Below are 22,579 nucleotides of genomic sequence, written 5' to 3' on the forward strand. Positions count from 1 at the left end.
GAGGAAAAGGACTTGCTCACACCTGGAGAATGCGTGAAAAGCCAGATTTGAATGGGGACACCCACATTTCAGGGATGCTCCACCCACAATGCGTAACTGGGATGCAGGCATGTAGCCACTGACTTAAGTACAGGGAGAGAGAGAGAAGAGGATCTGTGTGGTACCAAGATATTAAATCCTGTCTGCGCGACTGATTACAAGTAAACAAATACATTTCAAAATCCAAAAACGAGTCCAAAGATCAGATCAATGTTCAGAGCCAGGGAAGCAGGTACACAAGCAGATAATTAAAAACAGCCGGCAGAGACTTAAGTCTATTGAAAACACAAGGGTAGCAACTCTCTGTAGCAATAGCATGAGTTAAGCTGGTACAAATGGTATAACAGGAGAGAACCAACGGGTCCGAGAGGAGCAGCACTTCAATAGCATTAAGGACAAGGCACTGGTGACAAAGCATAATCTACTGAACCTGACATAAGGTATCTTTATACAGTATGTCTTCCTTAGTAGAGTTTTTACATTGTCTCTGAACAAGAGTGCTCCATCTGTCACGCACATTATTCACTCAGTTGTTGGTCCGTTATGTTGTCTTCATGATAGTAAAATCAATTTCCAAAAGAGACTGTTTTGAAGTCTCTAACACAAGAGAATTGACGAGAATGGTCTAGCAATCGTGTGGCCTCTCAGATCTTAAGTAGTTGCAGGGTAATTAGGACGATGGGTATCACCTGTGAGAGACAAGAGTGAAGAGAATTTAATCCATTGCGTTCAGCACTTTAAGCAGGTAAGACTAGGGATGGCAGGAAATATAGATAAACCTAAGCCCTAAGAAGAAGATCCAAAGAACATTTGAAACACAAAACCGTATCTGTTGGACAGACTTTCACAGACATGCTCACGCTCATTCCTACACTACATTTTAACTACTTGTATTTGGATTGGAGGAAGTTTGTCTACAAACACGCATCCCTTTGGAGTATACTCCAGTTTTTATGCTTTTATTCAAATTAAGGCACAACTGTCAAATATAACCAATGTCGTCAAGGCATGGGAATGTGCTGCTTCCTGGCTCACTGCTGAGAGAGATCATGGAAGACAGAGTAGTTGAGGACATTTTTCCCACCCATGATGACAGAGCTGAAGGAAGCCACAGATGGAGATATCCTGTATGATCCCATGTGTCCCTCGCAGACTGACAGCCTTCTTCCTACCTGTCTGCTCCAGATCATCTTTAAACTGCTGCATCAGCTGTGCAGCCCACCCACGCACACGTCATATAAGGAATGATAAATGTCTGAAGCTGACTTTATATTACAACATTATGATGATTGATTCATCTCAACTTTATTAATCTAACTGGGATTATATCTGCATTTGCAAAACAACACTAGTATTCAGATGAAAATTGCCTTTAAATAGTATTTAAGTTGCATGTTTTGGAAGAGATGACAGTGATACGCCAGTGAGAAGATGGCTGATGAATAAGTGCTGCTGCGGTCAGAGACCCTCAATGGCTTTGTATGGCTCCCTTGTTAACATCAGAACTAGTTTTCAATCATGCTAACCCCTCATGCGCACTAACCTGCCTTTTGATACATATAGTGTGTCACACAATAAAATGATAGTATCCTAAATCGCTGCAGCAGATGTGGATGTATCTAGCAGTTGTAAACTGCTGCTGCTTACTTGGTGGTTTCTGTCTGGAACGCATAAAACAGACAGCAGGGGTCTTGAGTTTGGCCTATGTGCTTCAAAGACGGACACATGCTAGAAGTGAATGAACAAAAATAGACCTGTGGGTCACTGAGAAGCAGGTGCAGCACGTTATGATGCCAGAGAGGCAAGACGGAAGTGGACAAGCCAAAAGCTGTAATGGAGGCTTCCTAAATCTTCTAAATCTGATTAAGCGATTCAGAGGCTCACGGTCCTGCTGCGATTCATAGCTCATCCATTTTAATTCTAGCTGAGGAAAAATGCCAAAGCATAGGTTTTGTGTTTTATCTTCTTGTTATTCCTTCTTCATTCTGAACGTTTCTCATATTTTTCCTCTCTTTATTGGTGGAAAAAAAGTTTTTTCAGGCGTCTAAGAAAGTGATTGCGATCTGGCCTAAACTGGATGGTATTCATGTCTTTCATTCTATTTGCTTTTTTCCACCATCTTTATACACATTTGATTTGCTTTTGAAGCTTGTAGAATGCACTCAAGACAATACACGACAAGACGCTCCTGTTTTAAATGAGCTAGGAGTAGTTGGCCATAGTAGTAAATAGCATATCTGTCAAGTTTCCCGTTTTGCCCGGGAAACTACCGTATTTTACCCCTCTTCCCCGCCATCCTTCTTTATTAGTATTCTAATGTGATAATTATTAAAAGATAAATCAGTAAAAACACTCCTCTGCCACCTGCAGTGTCCTGGTTGGCAGTTCTTGCGAGATTAGTACCAAACCCGGAAACAACTAAGAAGAGAGACAGATGAATGTGAGGCATTCCTGCTGAAAAAATCAAAGAAGTCATGCAAATACCTTGAAAAATGGGACAGCAAGGATGGGGCACAGTTACACATTCTGTAAAATTTGTAATTGCAACTTTAGCATTTCCCACGGATGAATCATGAAAAATCCACCAAGCACAAGCGCCACAAATGCACTGCTTCCAAAAAAAGTGTTAAAGGATGTAGAGTCTGCAACAAATGTGTATAATAAGTCATTAGTGAATACCAGAGAACCACATGAGTGAGCATGAGAAATTAAAAGAAAATATGTAATGGAAATAAAATGTAAATGCCTAACTTAATGACAAACAATGTGAAATTAACAGTAAATAAGCAATGTGTTGACTTGTACTGTATATGAACTGAAAGTCTGTGTTCACGGCATTCCAATGTTAACTAAGGTAGGCCTACCACATCTCTTGTACATCTGTCTTAAGATATAAGGGTTGCTGGACTGGAGCTTGGTTGGGGTGGTGGGACGGCTAGTAGCGGGTGCCAAAATAATTCCTATATTTTTAAATCCAAAACAAATGTATGGTAGATGGGCATATCTTGTCTTACTCCACACAATGAGTCATTTATTTGGATAAAGAGTCCTCTTTTAATCAACCTGTAAGCTGTTTATCAATATTAATGGTTCAAAACGAGCCATCACTTTGATCACAGCAGGACAGCAGTGATATAAAGACGTCCATCACTGCTGTTGACTGGCTGATGAGTGAACAGACATGAAGCAAACTGAGAGGAGGAGGGTGCAGAATGGCTGAAACAGGTGCGTGTCAGGAGCGCACGGAGAGAAATAATAGCAGAAATAAAGTGATGAAGGAAACAAATGATGGCAAAGGAAGAGAGAGTGAAGCTGGTTCACAGCTGTTGGTCTGTTTACTTGGAGCATTTTTACTCTTCCCAGATGTTAAGCAGTACACAGTGGAAAAGGGAGCAAGAGGAGGACAGCGCAGGAGAGAGTGAGCAGGAGGATGTGAACGATCAGTGGTTTGGTGCCTGCTCTGGTGTATTTCATCATGCCTGGCAACTGCAAGGCTGCTTTAGTACAACCTGGAAACATCAAACCAATTCACTGGTTAAAAAAACAGTGAACATAAAAACATAAATATTCAGAATACTATGTGAAAAATGTATATATATTCTCATCATGAAGCATTAGTGCATATCATTTTTTTTCTTCTTTGCTTTAAAATGTGCCTCTTATCTCTGCAATGTGTCTACAATTTGTGGCCAGAGATTTCCTCTGGCAGGCCTCCGTATTTCTTGTGTGGCGTGTCGACAGGAAGAAGCTTAAAGCGACTGGACTTGGATTTCTGTTAAAATTCCACAAACTGAGATTAACTCCTTTGCAAGTACATCCGCTAAACCTGGGGGAGCTGTCAGGGCCTTTTTATGCAGTCACTGTTTGACACATACTGTAGCCTACCTCCTGACGGGCAACAAGAGGGAGGAATGCAGGAAAAATGAAATAGGAAATCTAGGAATCGAGTGACAAGAAGAGGAAATGTGCGTGAACTTAAAACAAAGCTTGGAATTTATTGTTCTTACATTGTGACATGTCATTGGAATTCTTTAATCTTGTATTCGAGCCTGTAACAGTAAAATGAGACACTTTTGCCAGTGAATGAGGACTATGTGAAGCAAAAAGCTATATGAATGTGTAAAACCTGAAGGTTGTGTGAATTATTGCTGTGGAGCATATAGAAATCATCAGCTCTCTCTATCTGTTTCTTTTTGCCCAGCTTCTCCTCTATCATCTTATTTTTGCAATCACACATGTGTTAAAGTCTGACATAGGACTGATAACAGGCAGTTGAATAAAGCAGGCCAATCACTAAGAATCTGTGGTACATGGTTCTCCTGAGATGCATTAACATGGACTGGAGTCTATCCAGCTTATTTCCAGAAAGAGGTATTAGGAGAAAAATCTGACTGGGAGTGGAGAGAGAAGTAGGACTGGCATAAAGATCAGATTAGCACGTTAAAACATCTGTGAACTCATCCGGCCCAAGCTACTGCTTCCCCCCCTGATTTAAACCAGATCTCATTTTCCTCCTCTCTCGTCTATTTCCTTTGTCACTGGGGTTTACTTGAGGAATGCCAATCCTCTTTTTTCATTGGTTTACATTTTATCTAGATGGTTACACAGTTAATCAAAGATGAAATATATGTGTTTGAAATTTTTTCATAATACTAAAATAATAATTTAAAAAAAAAAACATGTGTTTTTTTGGTTTACATTTGTTGTTTATCACATATTTCCATTATGTGCTGTAAAAAAAAAACACAGTTATTGACCTATACCTTTTTTTTTTAGTAAAACTAGAAAAAGACATTGATGAAAGAGTTACTAATAAAACTAACATCATACATGAGATGTTTGTCAAACAATACAAATTTGATGAAAATGCAATCAAAGACTACAATGACCAGGATTGTTTTTTTTCCAATCATTGGCTAATTTTGTGATATGGTTGTGTAGAGCACTTGTGTCAAACTCATTGCCCAGGGGCCAAATCTGGTCCTTTGGAGCATCCAATATGGCCCGCAGGAGAAAGTAAAAATTACAGAGAAAACATGAATCATTGTGTAAATGAAACTCAACAATATTTGCAGTGGCTCACAGTCTTCATTTTTTTTTTTTTTTTTTTTTTTTTAATCAAAAAACAGTTGAAAAAACGCAAAATTCCTACAAAATCCTTACATCTTCCTTAAATTATGACATAATATTTCCCTCAATTAAACAGAAATTGGTCACAAAATCTAGAAAATTTTAAGTGAACATCCTGTTGGGACTGATATGTATCATGTACTGTTGGATATTTATACGTAGAAGTGCAAACTAGGACACAATAAAATGAAATGAAAATGACTAATTTTCCTGCATAAAATCTGTGGTCCATTAGAAATCAAACTGCTCTGTATTTGGCCCCTGAACTAATATGAGCTTTACACCCCTGATGTAGAGAGAGGGAGCATATTAGGTAAATTAATTTTGCTCTGATTCAGGCCTTCGAATATTCTGATTGAAAAACAAAGCTTCTTATTCTGTATAGACTTTTCTCGATAAATGCTGTGTCTCAGAAAAAGCTTACCAAGGAACAAAATATATTTGGAAGTATCATCTGAAGACTTTGTGGTTGACTATGTCATAATGCAATTGGAAGTAAGTATCATTTCCTCTTAGTAAGAGGCTCATGGGTTCTGTGGTCAAGGTCTTTCTGTGAAGACTTTGCCTTTTCTTGTTGAACGTGTGTAAGATCTCTTCTTGTGGTCCAGTCTCCTCTCTTCCAAAAGCATAAAGATATAATTGAGTGTAGGAGTCACTTCTTGTCTGTGAGCCCTATAATCAAACTTTTTATCCAGACTGTGGCAGCAGAACCCTGGAAACTATATCAATATGGGTTTGGCAACCACACCAAGGTAGGTACAGCACTACGTAATAACTGGTCCTCTGGTTCATTGTTTAAATCATTTTTCCGGAATTTCACAGAAGACAGATCAACTTTGTGTATTGTTACCAACTGAGCCAATGCTGAACAAGAAGAGCAGAACCCTCTGCTCTCTTCTCTTTTATCTGGAGCAGAATATTGTTTTGATGGAAATGCAATGAAGCCAGTTGTATTGGGGACGAATGGCTGTAATTTATATTTAGGACTGTGAAGCATTTATGTCCTTATATATGACATTTAAACCTAATTCTTGTCTTCGACTGAACAAAAGAACACCATTAGCAATATTAGCAATAATTGACAAATCTTGTAAAAAGTGAAAAAATATTCTGCTACTTAAAGGTGCAGTCTGCAACTTTCAGATCCCTCTCTCCCCCTCCCTCCCCGCTGCTCTCTTGCCCTGCCTCCAAACCTTCCAAAGTCCCTCCCTCAGAGGAGCTAACAAGCTAACGTTAGCCAGACAGCAACATCATAGTGATATGACATGCTCTGTTAAAAGCATATTACTGCAGAGCTTCTCTCTCTCAATGTGCACACACCAATCTATCAGCAGCAGCAGCAGCAACACAGTGTCACTCACAGCAGCCCAAACAGAGGCTGCTGCGCACACATGAACAACACATGCACCACACATGATTTACAAAAACATTATGTTTTTGTGAATCAAAAACACAATGTAAATCATGCAGCAGTAATTACCTTCTAAGCAGAAAAGTCGCTAATTCCATGTTCTACTCCTCCAGACCATACACTGTAAAAAAGACAGCGCTCTAGCTCCGGGAAAGGGGTGGGGACTGTGAGCAACAGCTGTTAGACAGTCAAACACAATCCCGGCTCTGATTGGTTGCTTTTGATCGGTCGTGGTGCATTCTGGCAATCTGCCAAAGGCTGTAGGAGCAGCAGGGGGACTCAATGAGCCTGTTTTTTTCACACAAACTACTAGTTTCATGTAAAGCTGTCCTTACATAGTGACAGCTTTAGCAAACATAACAAAAAGTCACTTTTATAAGAGTTGCAGACTGCACCTTTAAACAACATAAAACTAAGCTTCCTAGCACTACTCCAGGGCAGTTATATATCTAGTATGAGATGTTATTAGGGCTTGATAATATGTGTTACAATAAACACCCACTTTCAGGGTATCGATTCCTGTAGGTGAATGTAAGTATGGTTTTCTCACTCTGTTCACGTTGCTGTTATTCACCCATTGGGAAGAAATCATGAGCCAGATTTAAGGGGAAAGGACTTCTTCCGTTATTATCCCCTCTAGCTATGAGCTTGATTCCAGCAGCTCTGGCTTTAACTCCAAAGGGAGGAAGGGTGGGAACAGTATCAAGACAAAGTGATGGAAAGACTGATATACAGCTTCTACTCTCTACTGTTGGGCTGGTGGAAACTCAATGATTTTAAATAATGGTAAAGAGCTAAGGCTCAGATAGTTACTTTAGAACTTCTAAAGCTAATGCTTTAAAGTGCCATTAGTGCTTAAGAAGCACCTAATCTGACAATCATTTCTAAAATGTATAAGGTTAAAAGTTTAAAATAACAACAACAGAAAAAACATGTGGTACACGAGGGGCATGAATGTTGCTGCCAATAAAAGTAACCTCTGTTTTGGGAGTATTGGATCCATAAGTGTAGGTCTGCAGGTCCCAATGGTGCACCAGGTCTTTGGAAGTGGCAAAAGGGGTCAGGGTCACTCTTCAGCTGCAGATATGAGCATCTGAAAACAGGTAAGTGTCACAACTGCAAATGGGTGTCACTGGCTTCTAAGACCCTGGAACTCCCACTCTCCATGATTAGCTTTAGCGCTTTTCCAGGGATGATGTTGGAGCGATAACTTCACTTCCTCTGGCTTCATTCTCATTTGCCACTTGAGTGTTTGGTGAGAGCTAAGGCAATAAAAATTGATAGCCAACAGAATGGTCAGAAATGCAAGGTAAGTGCACTCCTACCATTTGGATGGATGTTGATCTAATCAAAGCATCTGTCCAGGAACTCTGCCAGTCTCTCCTCCTCAGGGCCATCAGGACTTTGTTAATCTTGGCAAGTTTGGGCGTTTTGTCTGGGAGCTGATATTACTCAGGGTGAATTCTGAGTTTTCCAAGTTTGCCAACTGGTCCCTCTTTCTGCTGATCAGGTTTAACACATTGTAGCCACTTGTTTGGAAACATCATTGTTTTGAGGGCCGAGAGACATTTTGCTCCACAGGTGTTGGCAAAGTCTCTGATGCCATCTGAACCCTGGAATTATGCCAATACTGCCAGTTTTGCTAACATAATGAGGCTCTGTTCCAGGAGCTCCAGAGAGCTAAGCATCTTGAATGTCATGCGGATCAGTGCCACTCTTTCCTGGGGAGAGATGCCTGCCGAGTTTCTTTTCCACCTCACGAGTGTTTGTCTATTTTCCCGGTGGGCATCCGATGTGTCAGATAGAGGCATACCTGCAACATCATCCTCTCTTGAAGAGGATGACTCTCTTTCATTTAGGATCAGGCCCTGAGCTATTATGAGTCTGCTGACCTTGACCGCTCTATTACCAAATTTGTTAGCCAGTAATGGGATGGAAAACCTGCATGTATCACTGTTGTAGCCTTGGGTGAATCTCGCAGCTTTCACAGTCTACATAGTTATTTGGGTCAAGGTAGAACTTACTGTTGCAGCAAAGACCAGCCTGCCTAGCTTCCTCATCTTATTTCAGGTAAACTGCTGATATTTGGCCGACATCTCTCTTTTGCTGAGCAAGTTCTGTGCAACTTCAATTATTACTTAGTCACCAACAATTAGATCTTTAGTTGGATCAGTAGACATGTCTCAGATAACCTGCCACAGCTTACTGGGTATATGCCAGCACAAGGACGGATTCTGTACTTACCTGGCCTGGGTCTCAGCTCAATGGGGACACACCCTTATATGTCCATAGGACAATACTGGTGAAAAAAATGGCCTTGGCATTAGATAATATATGCCTCTATGCCTGGCCTATTGGTGGGTGGCTAATCACAACTGTCCAAAGCTCCCACTGGAGCTTGAGTATAAGTTTGAGAATGATCCAAGGCCTTTCTCCATTAGGGTAACTAATGGAGAATCCGCTGGGGGGCCGCTAATGATGACTGGTTTAACAGATGGGTGTCCCCCAATTTCCAAAAAACACACAAAAAGTCACTAAAGGTTTTTTTTTTTGTTTTAATCTGCAGGATGTTACGTGCTTCCAGTAAATTCTGTTCTCTAGCGAACATCTGGTGAATTATAAAATTGCCTGTATTCTAACCTGGATTTTGAATTAATTTTGTATTTGACTGTTTCCAAAGAAAGGTTGATACCAACACTGAAGCCACAACAGCCTTTAAAACATCAAAGCTGACTTTAAAGAATATTGTGCTTTAAATAAGTGTTTAGTTATACAGTGGGCTGTCCTAAACAGCCTGGCAACCACAGACACTGGACATAGAAATAAACAGGACACACAACTCTAAAAATGGTAGTTGCTCACTTAAAAATTACAAAAAAATGAAATGAGTTGCTTATATCTACAGTATTGTTTTCTTCTTCTTTACTTCTCCTTGCATTAAATTCATTGCAAACAAAGTGAAGCTTTTATTATTGAGAAGTCTAATCGAAGAAGAACTTCACCTCAGCACTAACACTATGCTCTTTAATGAAGCTTTGCTAAACTTGCATAGATCACTAAGGCCCTCTCCTTGCTATACTTGTCAAGTTTTCAGTTCTTTGATTACATTTAAGCAGACACGGCCTTCACAAATATTGTTTTTACTCTTTCGAAAAATATACTCATTCAATTGAAGCTGAGTTGGGGTCAGAAAGTTTGATGCTTATAATAAATGTTTTAAGATAACATTTTCGTAAATCAGTCAATCAAGTAATCAAGATCCAAGATGAAGACTAACAATGTCTTCAAAAAGTTTTTTTGAAGTTTAAATATCTATATATTTATAGAGATTTCCAATGAAATCTCTCTAAATATATAGAAATCTAAAAGTTTATTGGAAGTTTAAGTCACTGTCTGAAAACATACTCATTGTTCTAATGCTAATACCAGAGAATACAAATGAATGAATAAAGGAAAAATACCCCTGGAAAATCAGTTGGGGCACTTTAAAAAGAAATCAACTTGAACAAGCACAGTTGGCAATCTTGTAGAATACAATTCATCTTGATAAAAACGATAGAAGAATGGTTGCACCATCTTAGCCTGATCTTATGGCTAATACTATATGTATCTTCAGATGTATCTGTATTGTCTCAAAGTATTGCCAAAGTTTAAAGACATCATAGGGTCATTGTTAGCTTTTCCGGTTTGGTTATTTTCTGTCCTTTGATGGGATGCCAACTTGATCAGTAAGTTCCAGGGAAGGATTAAACTAATTTAAAAAAAATATATAGTACATATTGATGAAATTGGGTGCAAAAGCCAGCAAAACATGCACATTCAAGGAACGTTTTCTTCTCAGCAGTGTCCTTCACATCTGGATTATATTTTTGGCAAAACAGAACAACAATCACTCAAATCACAGCCCTGCTTGTGCCTGGAATACAAAAAGCGAGCTTTAAACAAGGACCATGTTTAGGAGAAAGGAAATACACACAAATGTGCAAAACTTACAATCTTATAAGATATTTGAAATGCACCCTTCAGCTATCCATATTTCCACCAAAAACAAAAAACGCAACATGAGATCATGACAGGTGCCAACACGATTGGTCAAAAATTCCTGTTAACAAAGAAAGTTTCAATTATTTTTGATTCATTCATTTAAAAATGTTGACCCGAGCAGAATAGATCATCCTCTGCTTATGTCTCCTCCCCACAACAATAACTTTAGCCATATACACATGTAGCTGAGTTAGCTAAGACCTGCCTGTCAAACGCGCTCAACATACTGTATACCCAAAAATAACCACCACAATAAGTTTCAGGTTTGGTATTGATTTATTTGCATCTCCTTCTAATATTGTGTGCGTTTTGTTTACATTTAAAGCAATTGCACTAAATACTAAAGATAGCTTGTGTTATTTCGTACATTTGACATGTAATCTTTGTCATGCCTGGTTTGTAAATCATTTGAAACATATGTTTTGTTGTACTTTCAGTTTACCACAAGTTTTTACGCGGGAATAGTTTTAGTAAATCAGAGCCAAGGTCTTTAGAAATCCCTTTGACAAGATCTAATGACTCCTGCCAGTTTTACGCAGCAGTAGCAGTCCTCCTGCATTTAACTAAAAGTGATTCTCACATTCTGAAACTGAGCACATTCATTTCACACATCTATTATGTTGCTAAAAAACATGCCACAACCTTCCAAGCAAGGACTTGGGAACTGTTTCTGTGAAAAGCATAGTAGAAATTTTGAAAACTCTCCAGCTGTGAAATAGAGCAATATACTGAGTTTATTAAAGAGCAGAATTGCCTCGTAAAAAAGGTGATACTGTCTGGGAAAAAACTGCTGCAAAGCCTACTTTTGAAACTGAATCCAGAAGCCACTTATATTAAATGATCAGTAACTTTTATGGGTATGTTCCATCCCTTTCTTTCCATCTCAGTCGGCCTTGTTAGTTTGAGTCATGAGGACCCATTGCCAGGACTGCCACATCCTACCTGGTGGTTCTCAGGGAAAAGGGAACGCTGGGAACAGGAAACCCAACAAAACACATCAGGCGGATGGAACTTAATATTTTAAAAAATGAAGTGCAAGACTTTGGGTGGAGTGTGATAGAGCCTTGTTTTTTTTAAACTCTCACTCATTCCCGGAATATACTACATGTAGCCACTTGAGGACACACCTGCGTGGTACCATTCATTCATCAGCGTTTTCTCAATTCAAACGTGTGGTAACGAAAGCCACAAGCACTTATATCATGGTTCACCAACCTCTCTGAAACTGTGAGCTACTTCAAAAAGTACTGAATAATCTGAAGGGAAATCGGTTTGATATACACTTTTTAAATGCTACATTTTCATGGTTACACTTTAATTAAAGGGCAAGATAATGAGGAAAACTAGCAGTGACCTAAAAAGGTAAGAAATGTTTCAACATGCAACATTTTTTTTTCTTAATTCATGCAATGGTTTCATTTTCATAAGATTTCATAGGAAGTCTTTATGTTCCTATTAAACAGCGACCAACTAACAACGTTTTAACTAATCATAAAAACATGTAAAAATTGTACAATTCAACAATTTAAAAACACACCGAACGCGACTGTAGCGGCTGCAGTCACTTTATAGGCCCGTGATGAGTCGCTTGAACCTAGTGGTGCTTTCTGGTCATTCCCTCACTTCATCGCTCCTGTGACGTGATGACCAAGGAACAGCGTGTGTGTGTGTGTGTCTGCGGAGCCGGTGACAGGGGAGAGAAAGGGACAATCACTTCTTATCCGGCCGTATGTTTAAAGCACTTTCAGACAGCACTGCTTTTACGATTTAAATAATCAACTTACGGGGTTACTAAAGGATGAGTACACCCAGAATGTAGGCTTATTCAAGAAGTTAATCGCTTTTGTTTTGCCCCAGTAAATTGAGGAAGTGTACAGTCACAGCCCTCCGCTGCAGCCGTCTCTTTGAAGCGCAAGGGAGGGGCTGCTGCCTCGGCTTTACAGACAGTGACGGCCGGAAATTGCTTAAAAAGTTCAAATTTTTCAACTTTCAGCGACGAGGTCGTGCAGAATCGCGCAAGTCGGGTCGCTTGAGATCACGTCATTTACATTGATTTTGAATGTAATCAAGTCACTTCAGTCGGGTTCAGTGTGAACGCACCTTAAGAATCATAACAACATAGTATTTGAGGTTTATTTTCCCAAACTCACCTGTTTTTCAGAGTTTTTAGCCCTCTGAAAAGTGACTTTCTGAGCAGTTCTAAAAATGGGCTGTTTTGGGGCCTACTTATGCATATTCATGAGTAGACGTGTCTGTAGACGCTGACTCCACACAACAGCTGATCACATGTGATCTTCTTTTGCTATCAACACACAAAAAACTGCACATTAAAGTTATACACTTTTAAGCGGCTATTATGATTGTGAGTCAAGACAAACACTGTTTCAGGGTGTGTGTGTGGCAGCAGCAGCGGAGTCAATGAGCTCAGTCAGCTGACCAACCATTATAAAGTGATTTTTTCACAATATTGCCCTTTAATACAAAAACTTGTCAAGTGCTGCATGTACTCCATTAAAACTCTGACTACATCTGTCACCTGTATTTGTGAGTTTGAAGCCTAGCAACTTGCAAGTAAATGCATTTTTTGACAAAGCTCATTGGTTAACTGTGCTCTTGTTTGAAGAGGCCTTAGGGCACTTTTTATGGGCTACCTGGTGCCTGCAGGCACCATGTTGATGACCCCTGACCTAGCTATCAATTCACTAGAAAACCACAAACCCTTGTTTGATTACGGAAGAAACATCAATATCAATAGAATGTAACCATGTCGGAAATAAACTGAATAAATAAAAAAATATCAGAAAATTGGTGGAAGTTACCTTATTGTCTGTATACTTGCATAGTTCTGTCAATGGCAAATAATACTGGATTGTTTAAAGAGTAATTTAACAACAAAAGTGCTTTTTTTCCTGCTAAAAATTAATGTATTTGAGTTTGAAGTAGTGTTGTTGATTGATCTCAGTCCAATTATTGACAATTTAGTCAAAGTATTTCCATTTGGTGTATTTTGTTGTAGAAATGTAAGAGTGACTGCCCTCTTTGGGTTAAAACCGAGCTATTACAATCACATTTTGTTATTGGCTGAGAATGTTGGTTTGTGACGTTTTGGGGGTTTCTCATGTCACGGTTAGCCCTGCCCCCTCCTATAAAAACTAGCATCTGTGAACTCTGCAATCTGTAGCAAATGGGTTGGATTGAGAGAATTGTGAATAGAAAGCAAAAGTGAGTACTAAGTAGCTAGTTAGAATTTTATAGTATAGAGTGGGTGTGCCCCGGAGCCCCACCCACAATCAAGGCATTTTTTTCAATTTCCTAAAAGTGGCAGGTCGGCCAAACTAAGCGTTTAGGTACTCTTTAATGCATGTACTTGCACAGTTATTTTCTACTGGTGATTTTCAACTCGATACCTTGCTTTCAGGCTCTTTGGTCTCAGAGCAAAATAATTCAGACCTCAAACTGTGCGCATGTTGTGAGTAGGATCTATAAAGGTCACTGATAAATGGGAAGGCCCTTTGTTGGCAGACAGACTTTGATGAGACTCTTAGTGTTTAAAATAATTATTCTTGCTCAGAAATGATGGCAGACCGTTGTTGTGCAGTCAAAACAATTAGAATACTCTTTTACAGAAAACAACACCCTGAAAAATTATTTGAGAAGGAAACTAGAAAAGGAAACATTTGTGAGTTAATGGTGCCGCAATTTGTAGAATATTTTCACTTTGTTGTTGTTGATTTTGTTTTTGTTAAATTTATGTTAAGTGGTCAAACTGTTATTTACAGGATCGAAGTATAACCAAAAGACCCTTTTAAAACAAAAAATCTACTGCAAGTGGTCATATTGGTCATTTGTTTTGCCCAAGCCCTTTGAGCATGTCATGTGACTGAAACCTATGAATAGGTTTTAGTAGAAAGACACAGACTGAAAAAGGTCAGGAAGGGATTACTTTGAGAGAAAAAAATCCAACAGTGGAAAAATGAGAGAACAAGAGCCAAAGCAAGTTTTGGCTGAGAGGAAAAAGAAGCAGAGAAAAACAGATTGAGGACTTAAACAGAGGGAGAAATGGAAGTTATGCACAGGTGGGATGAATGGGGGGGCTGAGTGAACGATGGAAAATCTCTCTGTCCTTTGCGCTTCAGAGTTCCTTTAAAATACACTGGTGTCGTGTCTATACTGTCCTCTTATGGTCGATACCCATACACAAGTGCTTAAAACCAGATGAGATCCTGGACTGGATTTTATATGCCCCCAGGTTATCCTGTCTTTCCTGTATTATATGTATTCATGCTTGAAAAGAAAAGTAAGAAAAGTAGTCTTTTGAAAGCCTGTTAGGACATATAATAACTGTCACAACAGGCTAAGGAAAACAAAGGAAAATGAAACATGGAAAATATGGACAGGTATGGAGAGGTTTTTATATGACAAATAATAAATTTTGTTTAAAGACAAATCAAATCAAAATCTGCCGTTAAAATTAACACTATATCAGTGAACCTGAAAAACATGCTTTTGGACTTCAAGAAGAAGCTTGAAAGAAACATGAATGCTCAGGGAAAACGTGAACAGACTAGGAAAATATAATGGAGAAAAAAATCCATTAAACTAATTAATTTAAATGCTTGGTTGCTTAGATGTGATCTAGCTTTTTGAGGTGGAAGGAGCATCACTCATCTCCAAGAAGCTGCTTTGCAATTGTGAAATTTACATTAACCTGATTGGAAAACTATCAAAACAAAAACACAAGCACAGTGTGCATGTATTTTTCAAAGGAATGTCTCTCTTTCTTTCGCTCTCTTTGATACTGTGGTAACCCGAGGGTAAGGAAGCACGCACACTTGTTTTCCTTTAGTGTCGTTTAATCACCTTATTAGTAACACGCTGCATACTACTAACATTCCGGGAGTGTTTTCACAGGAAGTGCCCGACAGGAAACACACGCACTGAACACACAGGTTCCGGGGTGCACGATATGTAAATCAGTGAAACTATTCCGGTCTGTAACACTTCTCCCCCTTTAAGTCAACACAAATACAAGGCCATCACAAACAAAACACACTTTATATTTTTGCCCTGTAAACCACAGAAAATATAATTCCTTTCAAGTAACTAAAATTCACATTGCACTTCCGCAATTTCTTTTTACCATAGTATCAAAACATCCTGTGCAGCAGAAAACCTTCTTTTTTTTTTATAACAACAGGTATAACACATATTGTATAGCAGAACACTATTTCTTTTTTTTTTTCTTTTTTTTTTTTTTTTTTTTAATTAACACTCCAGCCTTTTAGGTGGTTTGTGCTGCCTTTTTGACCTTCTTAGTGTGTCAGTGGAGTCCACAGATGGAGAGACATACTGAGCTCCACTGGGAGGATTTGAAGCAGAGGCAGGCTCAGGTGAAACAGATTCAGGCGAGGCAGGTTTCTCAGACAGTCCAACAGGGGGCAGTAACAGTCCATCAGTGCACACAGGTGCCACACAGTCCATAGAGCTGCTCCCATCGTTTTTGTTTGAGACACTCCGAGACCCCTCCCCTCCTGCAACAGAGCGAACACGTACGTGATCCTGGTGCCTGCGAACCTGCCTGCCATCCAACAAGTCCACAACAAAAGAAACTGGCCCCGACTCGCTGCGGATTATACCCGGCAACCAGGGCGAGCCAGTTGCAAAGTTCTTAACATAAACACAATCACGCTGCTTGAAAAACCATGTTCTTGCATGTTGATCCCGCCTCAGTGTTTGATCTTCCTGTGATCTGGCAACCTTTGCTCCCACATCCGGGCGTAGCAGGTCCAGATGCGATTTGGGCTTCCTCTTCAGCAGCATCTCTGCTGGAGACAGACCAGTGGTCGTGTGTGGGGTAATCCGATACTGGAACAAGAAACGTGCCAGCTTAATTTCCAGCGAGTGCCCTGTCATCTTCCGCAGTCCACTCTTAAGCGTCTCCACAGCACGTTCTGCTAAGCCGTTGGACGCAGGGTGGTAAGGCGCCGTGCGGATGTGTCGGATCCCATTTTTCTCCACGAACTCTCTGAAAACTTCACTGGTAAAAGTGGGCCCATTGTCGCTGACAATTGTATCTGGCAACCCGTGGGTAGCAAAGATGCTTCTGAGCAGGTCAGTGGTAACTGGGGCTGTGATGTTTGACATAATGTGCGCTTCCAACCACTTTGAATGAGCGTCCATCAACACCAGAAACATGTGACCCATGAACGGACCAGCGAAGTCTAGGTGCAGCCTGGACCATGGACGGGTTGGCCACTCCCATGGGTGGAGCGGTGCAGGTGCGGGCATTTTCTGATTAGTTTGACACTGCAAACATGTCTTTACCTTTTCTTCCAACGCGACGTCCATCCCCGGCCACCACACAAAGGACCTGGCCAGGCTTTTCATCCTCGATACCCCGGGGTGGGCTTCATGCAGCATCTCCATTACCGGAGCCCGACCCGGCGGTGGGATGATCACCCTGGATCCCCAGAGGATGCACCCACCCATCACGCTCAGCTCCAGCTGACGCTTGACATAGGGTTTATATTCCTCCTGTTCAACAGATCCCGGCCAGCCCTGTAACAGCCATCTTTGTATTTGTGACAACACAGGGTCTCTGTCAGTCCATTGTTTTATTTGTTTTGCTGTCACAGGGGAGTTAGACAGTCTGTCTAACAAAAACACTGTCTCTGGAAGCAGGCCCGTTTGGCTTGGGGTTTCTGGAAGAGGAAGACGGCTAAATGCGTCCGCATTTGCATTTTCACTTCCTGCTTTGTATTCTATGCGATACTGATACGCTGACAATGTTAATGCCCAACGTTGCACCCTCGCTGACGCCATAGGTGAAATACCTTTAGTCTCACTAAACAGACCCATTAAAGGCTTATGGTCTGTAAATATGGTAAAAGGGCGTCCATACAGGTACTGGTGGAATCGTTTTACAGCAAAAACTACAGCTAGCCCTTCCTTCTCTAGCTGTGAGTACCCTTTTTCTGCTGCTGTGAGAGTGCGTGACACGTACCCGATAGGTTTTTCATCCCCATCCTCCACACGATGGGAAAGAACCGCCCCTACGCCGTAGGGCGATGCATCGCAGGACAGGACCACTTCTTTGTCTGGATCAAAGTGTACGAGTAGAGGCGCTGAGTGCAACAGTTCTTTGACGTGTTGAAACGCTACCTCTTGAGCCTGCTGCCATTTCCACGAACAGTCTTTATGCAGCAGCTGATAGAGGGGGGCGAGCACAGTAGAGAGTTCAGGTAAAAACTTCCCATAATAGTTCACTAAGCCCAAGAATGACCTGAGCTCTGCTACATTCTTTGGACTAGGAGCCTCCTTAATTGCTCTCACTTTCTCTGTCATGGGGGAAAGCCCCTGAGCTGAAATCCTGTGACCCAGGTAGGTAACACTTGGAGCCTGGAAAACACACTTACTGCGCTTTAAACGCAGCCCTGCCATCTCCATTCTTTTTAGCACCTGGTCGAGATTTTGCAGATGCTCCTCCTCCGTTTTACCTGTCACCAAGATGTCGTCAAGGTAGACAGCTACGTGTGGAATGTTCTGTAGGAGATTGTCCATGGTGCGTTGAAAGATGGCTGGGCTGGATGCTACACCAAAAACAAGACGGTTATACTTAAACAGTCCTTTATGGGTGTTAATGGTGACATATTGTTTTGAATCCTCATCCAGCAGCAGCTGTTGGTATGCATGGCTCATGTCTAACTTTGTAAATGTTTTTCCCCCTGCCAGCGTGGCAAACAAATCTTCAACTTTTGGCAAAGGGTAAGTATCGAGCTGCGAGGCTTGGTTTATTGTAAGTTTGTAATCACCACATAGACGCACTTGTCCATCTTCTTTCAGCACCGGCACAATCGGTGCTGCCCAGTTAGAGAACTCCACCGGTTCAATAACACCTAATTTTTGCAGTCTGTCCAATTCAGCTTCCACCTTAGCCTTCATTGCGTATGGCACAGTCCGTGGTTTACAAAAACGTGGCTGTGCATTTGTGTCCACGCTCAACTTCACTGTTGTGCCACGGAGGGTGCCAAGTTCATCTTTAAACACGTCTGTATACTTTACTAGGATGTCTCCAATCACCCTCACATGCATGATTTTACCCCAGTTTAGGCTGATTTTCTGTAGGAGGTCTCGTCCCAGCAGACTTGGCCCCTCTCCCATTACTACTATCAGTTTGACTTTAGCTTCCTGGCCCTCATACACTACATCCACATCTATAGCCCCAAGTAGAGGAATGCACTCACCGGTGTACTGTCTCAGTTTGATGTTAGCTTTCCTCAGAGCAGGTGCTTTACCAGGGCACCACAACTTGGAGTATGTAGCTTGGCTTATAACTGAAACTGAGGCGCCTGTGTCCACCTCCATCTCCAGCTCTGTCCCATTTAACTGCAGCGTTGCACAGATCGGGTCTGCCCGGGGTTCACTGAGGACAATCATATTAAACATGTTATATGAACACTGCTCCTCGGGCCCCTCACTTTGCAGGTGATGAGTCTTCATTTTGTGATTTGACTTTCCCCACTCCTTTTTCCATGGCTTTTTAGGACCTCTGCACTTCTTGGCTATGTGTCCTTTTTTTTTACAGTTATGGCAAACAGCATCTTTAAAACCACAGTCGTTAGCAAGGTGTGCGCCCCCACACCGGTAACACTCCACTGACTTAAACGGCTTGCCTTTGTTGTCATTACTCAGACGGTGAACGGCACTCTGCTGCGCACTGGCGTTAGCTGTTTGAATGTCTTTAGAGTTATTAGCTGCTGTTTCCATGGCCTGGGCAATATCTAATGCTTTCTTGAAAGACAGTGTGGCTTCTCCTAACAATCTGCGCTGCATGCCGTCATCATTAATCCCACAGACTAACCTGTCCCGCAGCATGTCGTCAAGCACTGGTCCAAACTCACAGAATTCCGACAGTTGTCTCAGCTCAGCCACGAATGCAGCAACTGACACTCCTGCTCTGCGTGAATGTGTGTGGAATTTGAAGCGCTGAACGATCACCGACGGCTTCGGGTTGTGATGTTCCTGCACCAGCGTCACCAGCTCTCTGAAGCTTAGGTCCCCAGGCTTCCGTGGCGTAGCCAAATTGCGTATCAGCCTGTACGTCTTAGCCCCGCACACACTCAGGAGGATCGACCTCTTCCTCCCCTCCTCAACAATGTCATTTGCCAGGAAAAAGTGTTCAAGTCTCTCGACATACTCAATCCAGTCTCCGTCCCGCTCGACAAACTCACTGAGCGCGCCGACGGTAGCCATGTTGCAAACTAAAGTTGACGGAAACGTCCTCCTCGACACCAAAAAAAAAACTCACGCCGTCACTGGCACTTTAATCCTCGTCGCCAATAAGTGTGGTAACCCGAGGGTAAGGAAGCACGCACACTTGTTTTCCTTTAGTGTCGTTTAATCACCTTATTAGTAACACGCTGCATACTACTAACATTCCGGGAGTGTTTTCACAGGAAGTGCCCGACAGGAAACACACGCACTGAACACACAGGTTCCGGGGTGCACGATATGTAAATCAGTGAAACTATTCCGGTCTGTAACAGATACCAGTTGAATTTTATTAAAAGTGAGCTAAGCAGACTGTTTCCAAAGCAACTATGGAAAAGTGATTACAACATCTGCACAGGGAATTGTTTTCATTGGAAGCAACAGAGTTTAAGTGGCTAAAGACCCTGAGACCGGCGACCACCCGACAGCACCGTGTCTCTTTATGTGGCTATCCATACGGTTGCCGTATCAATATACCAACATTCTATCCGTACGCAGCGCCCCTATTTGGCCAGTTTAGGTCACGTGACTAAGACTAAGCCTTACCCTAAACCTAACCCTAAAAATTATTGCAATATTGGGTTAAAACCTATACCTAACCCTAAGACGCTACGTATGTGTTCTTCGGTAACCGTACCAATAGCACTGGGGGTTGTCCGTAGGGCAATCGTACAAATCGACACTTTCTTTCATAATTAAAGTGCATTCACTCAGAGAGTGACCTGCTGTCAGGTTATGGAGGGCATCTCAGAAGTTTTTTTCTTTATTAACTTCCATTTATAGGAGAGGTGAGGTTTTGATAACTTTTTTCAACTGTCACCTGCTGATTAATGGATGCTGCAAGAGTGCTTTGTGATAAATAGGCTAATATCTGTTAAAACTGCTGAATTTTCGAAGGAAAATGGTTGTTCTTTTTTGTGGGTCAGTGAATTTCAAAATTAGCAGTAATTCAGCCCCACTATTTGTTTTTCCATGCACTAGCCTGGGTACAATTGAAAGAGTTGGAGTTTGCTGTAGATGATTGATTGCTTTCTGAAGATCTGGCCCAATCTCTTGTAGGCCGCTGCTGACATCTCTATAAAGCTGTGGAAAAGGGAAAGACTTGAAGTCAAAGTGCCGGCGCAATCCTCCTAAAAGCCACACGTACAGATTTATAGCTGCTCAGGGAGGAGGGATGAAAAGAGTGGAAATGATTTCACTGTTTACCAGTCCACCTGTCCAGTTCAAAGATGGACTAGTGCACTGCACATACGGTACCTGTGAAAGTAAAGGACAAATTCATCAGCATTCCTTTTCTATTTAAAGGAAAATCAATTGGTTTTAATGAGAGAAAATAAAACTAAACGGATAAAAATAATGTTGTTAGGAGCTGTGATGTCTGGTTTTGTCTTTATTCTCAATGTTTGATAATATGTTTGGATCATTGCTGCACTTCCTGCCTTTTTTTATTTTTTTTTATTACTCGGCAGCAGACAGAGAACTTTGTTGTCACTAACTACTGTTGCTAATAAATACAGAGGGCCTTTAACTTTTATCCAGACTGACATCCTCAGGAGAACCATTCAAAAACAAATGGCCTGTCTCACAGAGGACAACTCGCAGGGTGAAAAACTGCATCCTGGTGTCTTATACATGATCAATGTCTCCGATTAAAGCAAACATGCAGTTCAGTTGAGTTTTCTGACTTTCTGTTTGAAAGTCACGCTGCAGACAAATGTATGGGCAGTGCTTTGTAGCAGTTCGTGATTCTCGTCTTGTCCTCTCTGTGTTGGGTGGATGTTGAGAGCTTAAACAGAATCACATTACATCTGTCCAAGGACAACCTGCTGGGTAGGGCTCGGCTTAATTTGTCTTCCCACTGATTTGCAACTGGCTCTTTGCCATAGTTTAAAAACCAATCACAACACTGAAAATGTCTCCCTCTCTTGTTTCCTCCTAAAACAGTGTTGATACGAGCTGTAAAAGGCAAGCGGTGCAAAGAGTTTCCTTTAGAGAGAAGGATAAGGACAATGAAAGAGCATCAAGTGCAATAAATTAACAGGCAACACAACTACTTCAGAGACCACTATTCAAAGATGTATATATTTTTAATAGTTTGTATGAAGCAATTTAAATCTTTATTTCTGAATAGACTTTGTCAATGATGGTAGTGATCATGTAAATAAACCACTTTCCCTGCTATCTTAAAGGCACACTGTGTAACTTTTGACCACTAGGGGCGATAGACCTGTAACTTTCACGTAAGGCGCCCCTAGTGGCCACAAGCGCTGCAGCACTGTCGCAAAAATCAACAGTCATTCGAGCCAGCCTCCTTTGTCTTTTGATTGTGTATGCAAACAGTAGTTGACCTGTAACTTCGGGATAATTATTGGCTCTAAGGGTTGGGTCGGTCAGGCTGGGGTGCAAAGCGGGGCTGGGCTTGGCCCGCGGCTGGAAGAGCAGCAGCCGCCGCCACGGCTCTCCTCTACCCGCCGCCAGAAGCCTGGCGCTCGGCCCTCCTCGGTGACGTCATGTGGGAACTATGTATGTCACGTGACTGTCAAAAAGTGAAACGTTCTCCAGGCATTCTCCACGTCATATGATCAAACTTACATGGTTGGTATTTCGAGAGAGAAGCCCTGCATTGATACTGTCAAGCGCTGTATATTGGCCTGAGGAATCATTTAAAATAGCTCTTATGGGTCA

General features: G+C 41.4%; 1 protein-coding gene across 1 annotated transcript; it reads right to left on the reverse strand.

The window, feature by feature from the left end:
• Positions 1–15,889: 15,889 nt before the first annotated feature.
• On the reverse strand, positions 15,890–19,876 carry LOC114474624 (uncharacterized protein K02A2.6-like). The gene has a single exon (XM_028465045.1). The coding sequence runs from the start codon at positions 19,874–19,876 to the stop codon at positions 15,890–15,892; it is 3,987 nt and encodes a 1,328-aa protein (XP_028320846.1).
• Between the last annotated feature and the right edge of the window lie 2,703 nt (positions 19,877–22,579).

Source organism: Gouania willdenowi, chromosome 13, assembly GCF_900634775.1.
Source record: "Gouania willdenowi chromosome 13, fGouWil2.1, whole genome shotgun sequence".
Classification (NCBI taxonomy): Eukaryota; Metazoa; Chordata; class Actinopteri; order Blenniiformes; family Gobiesocidae; genus Gouania; species Gouania willdenowi.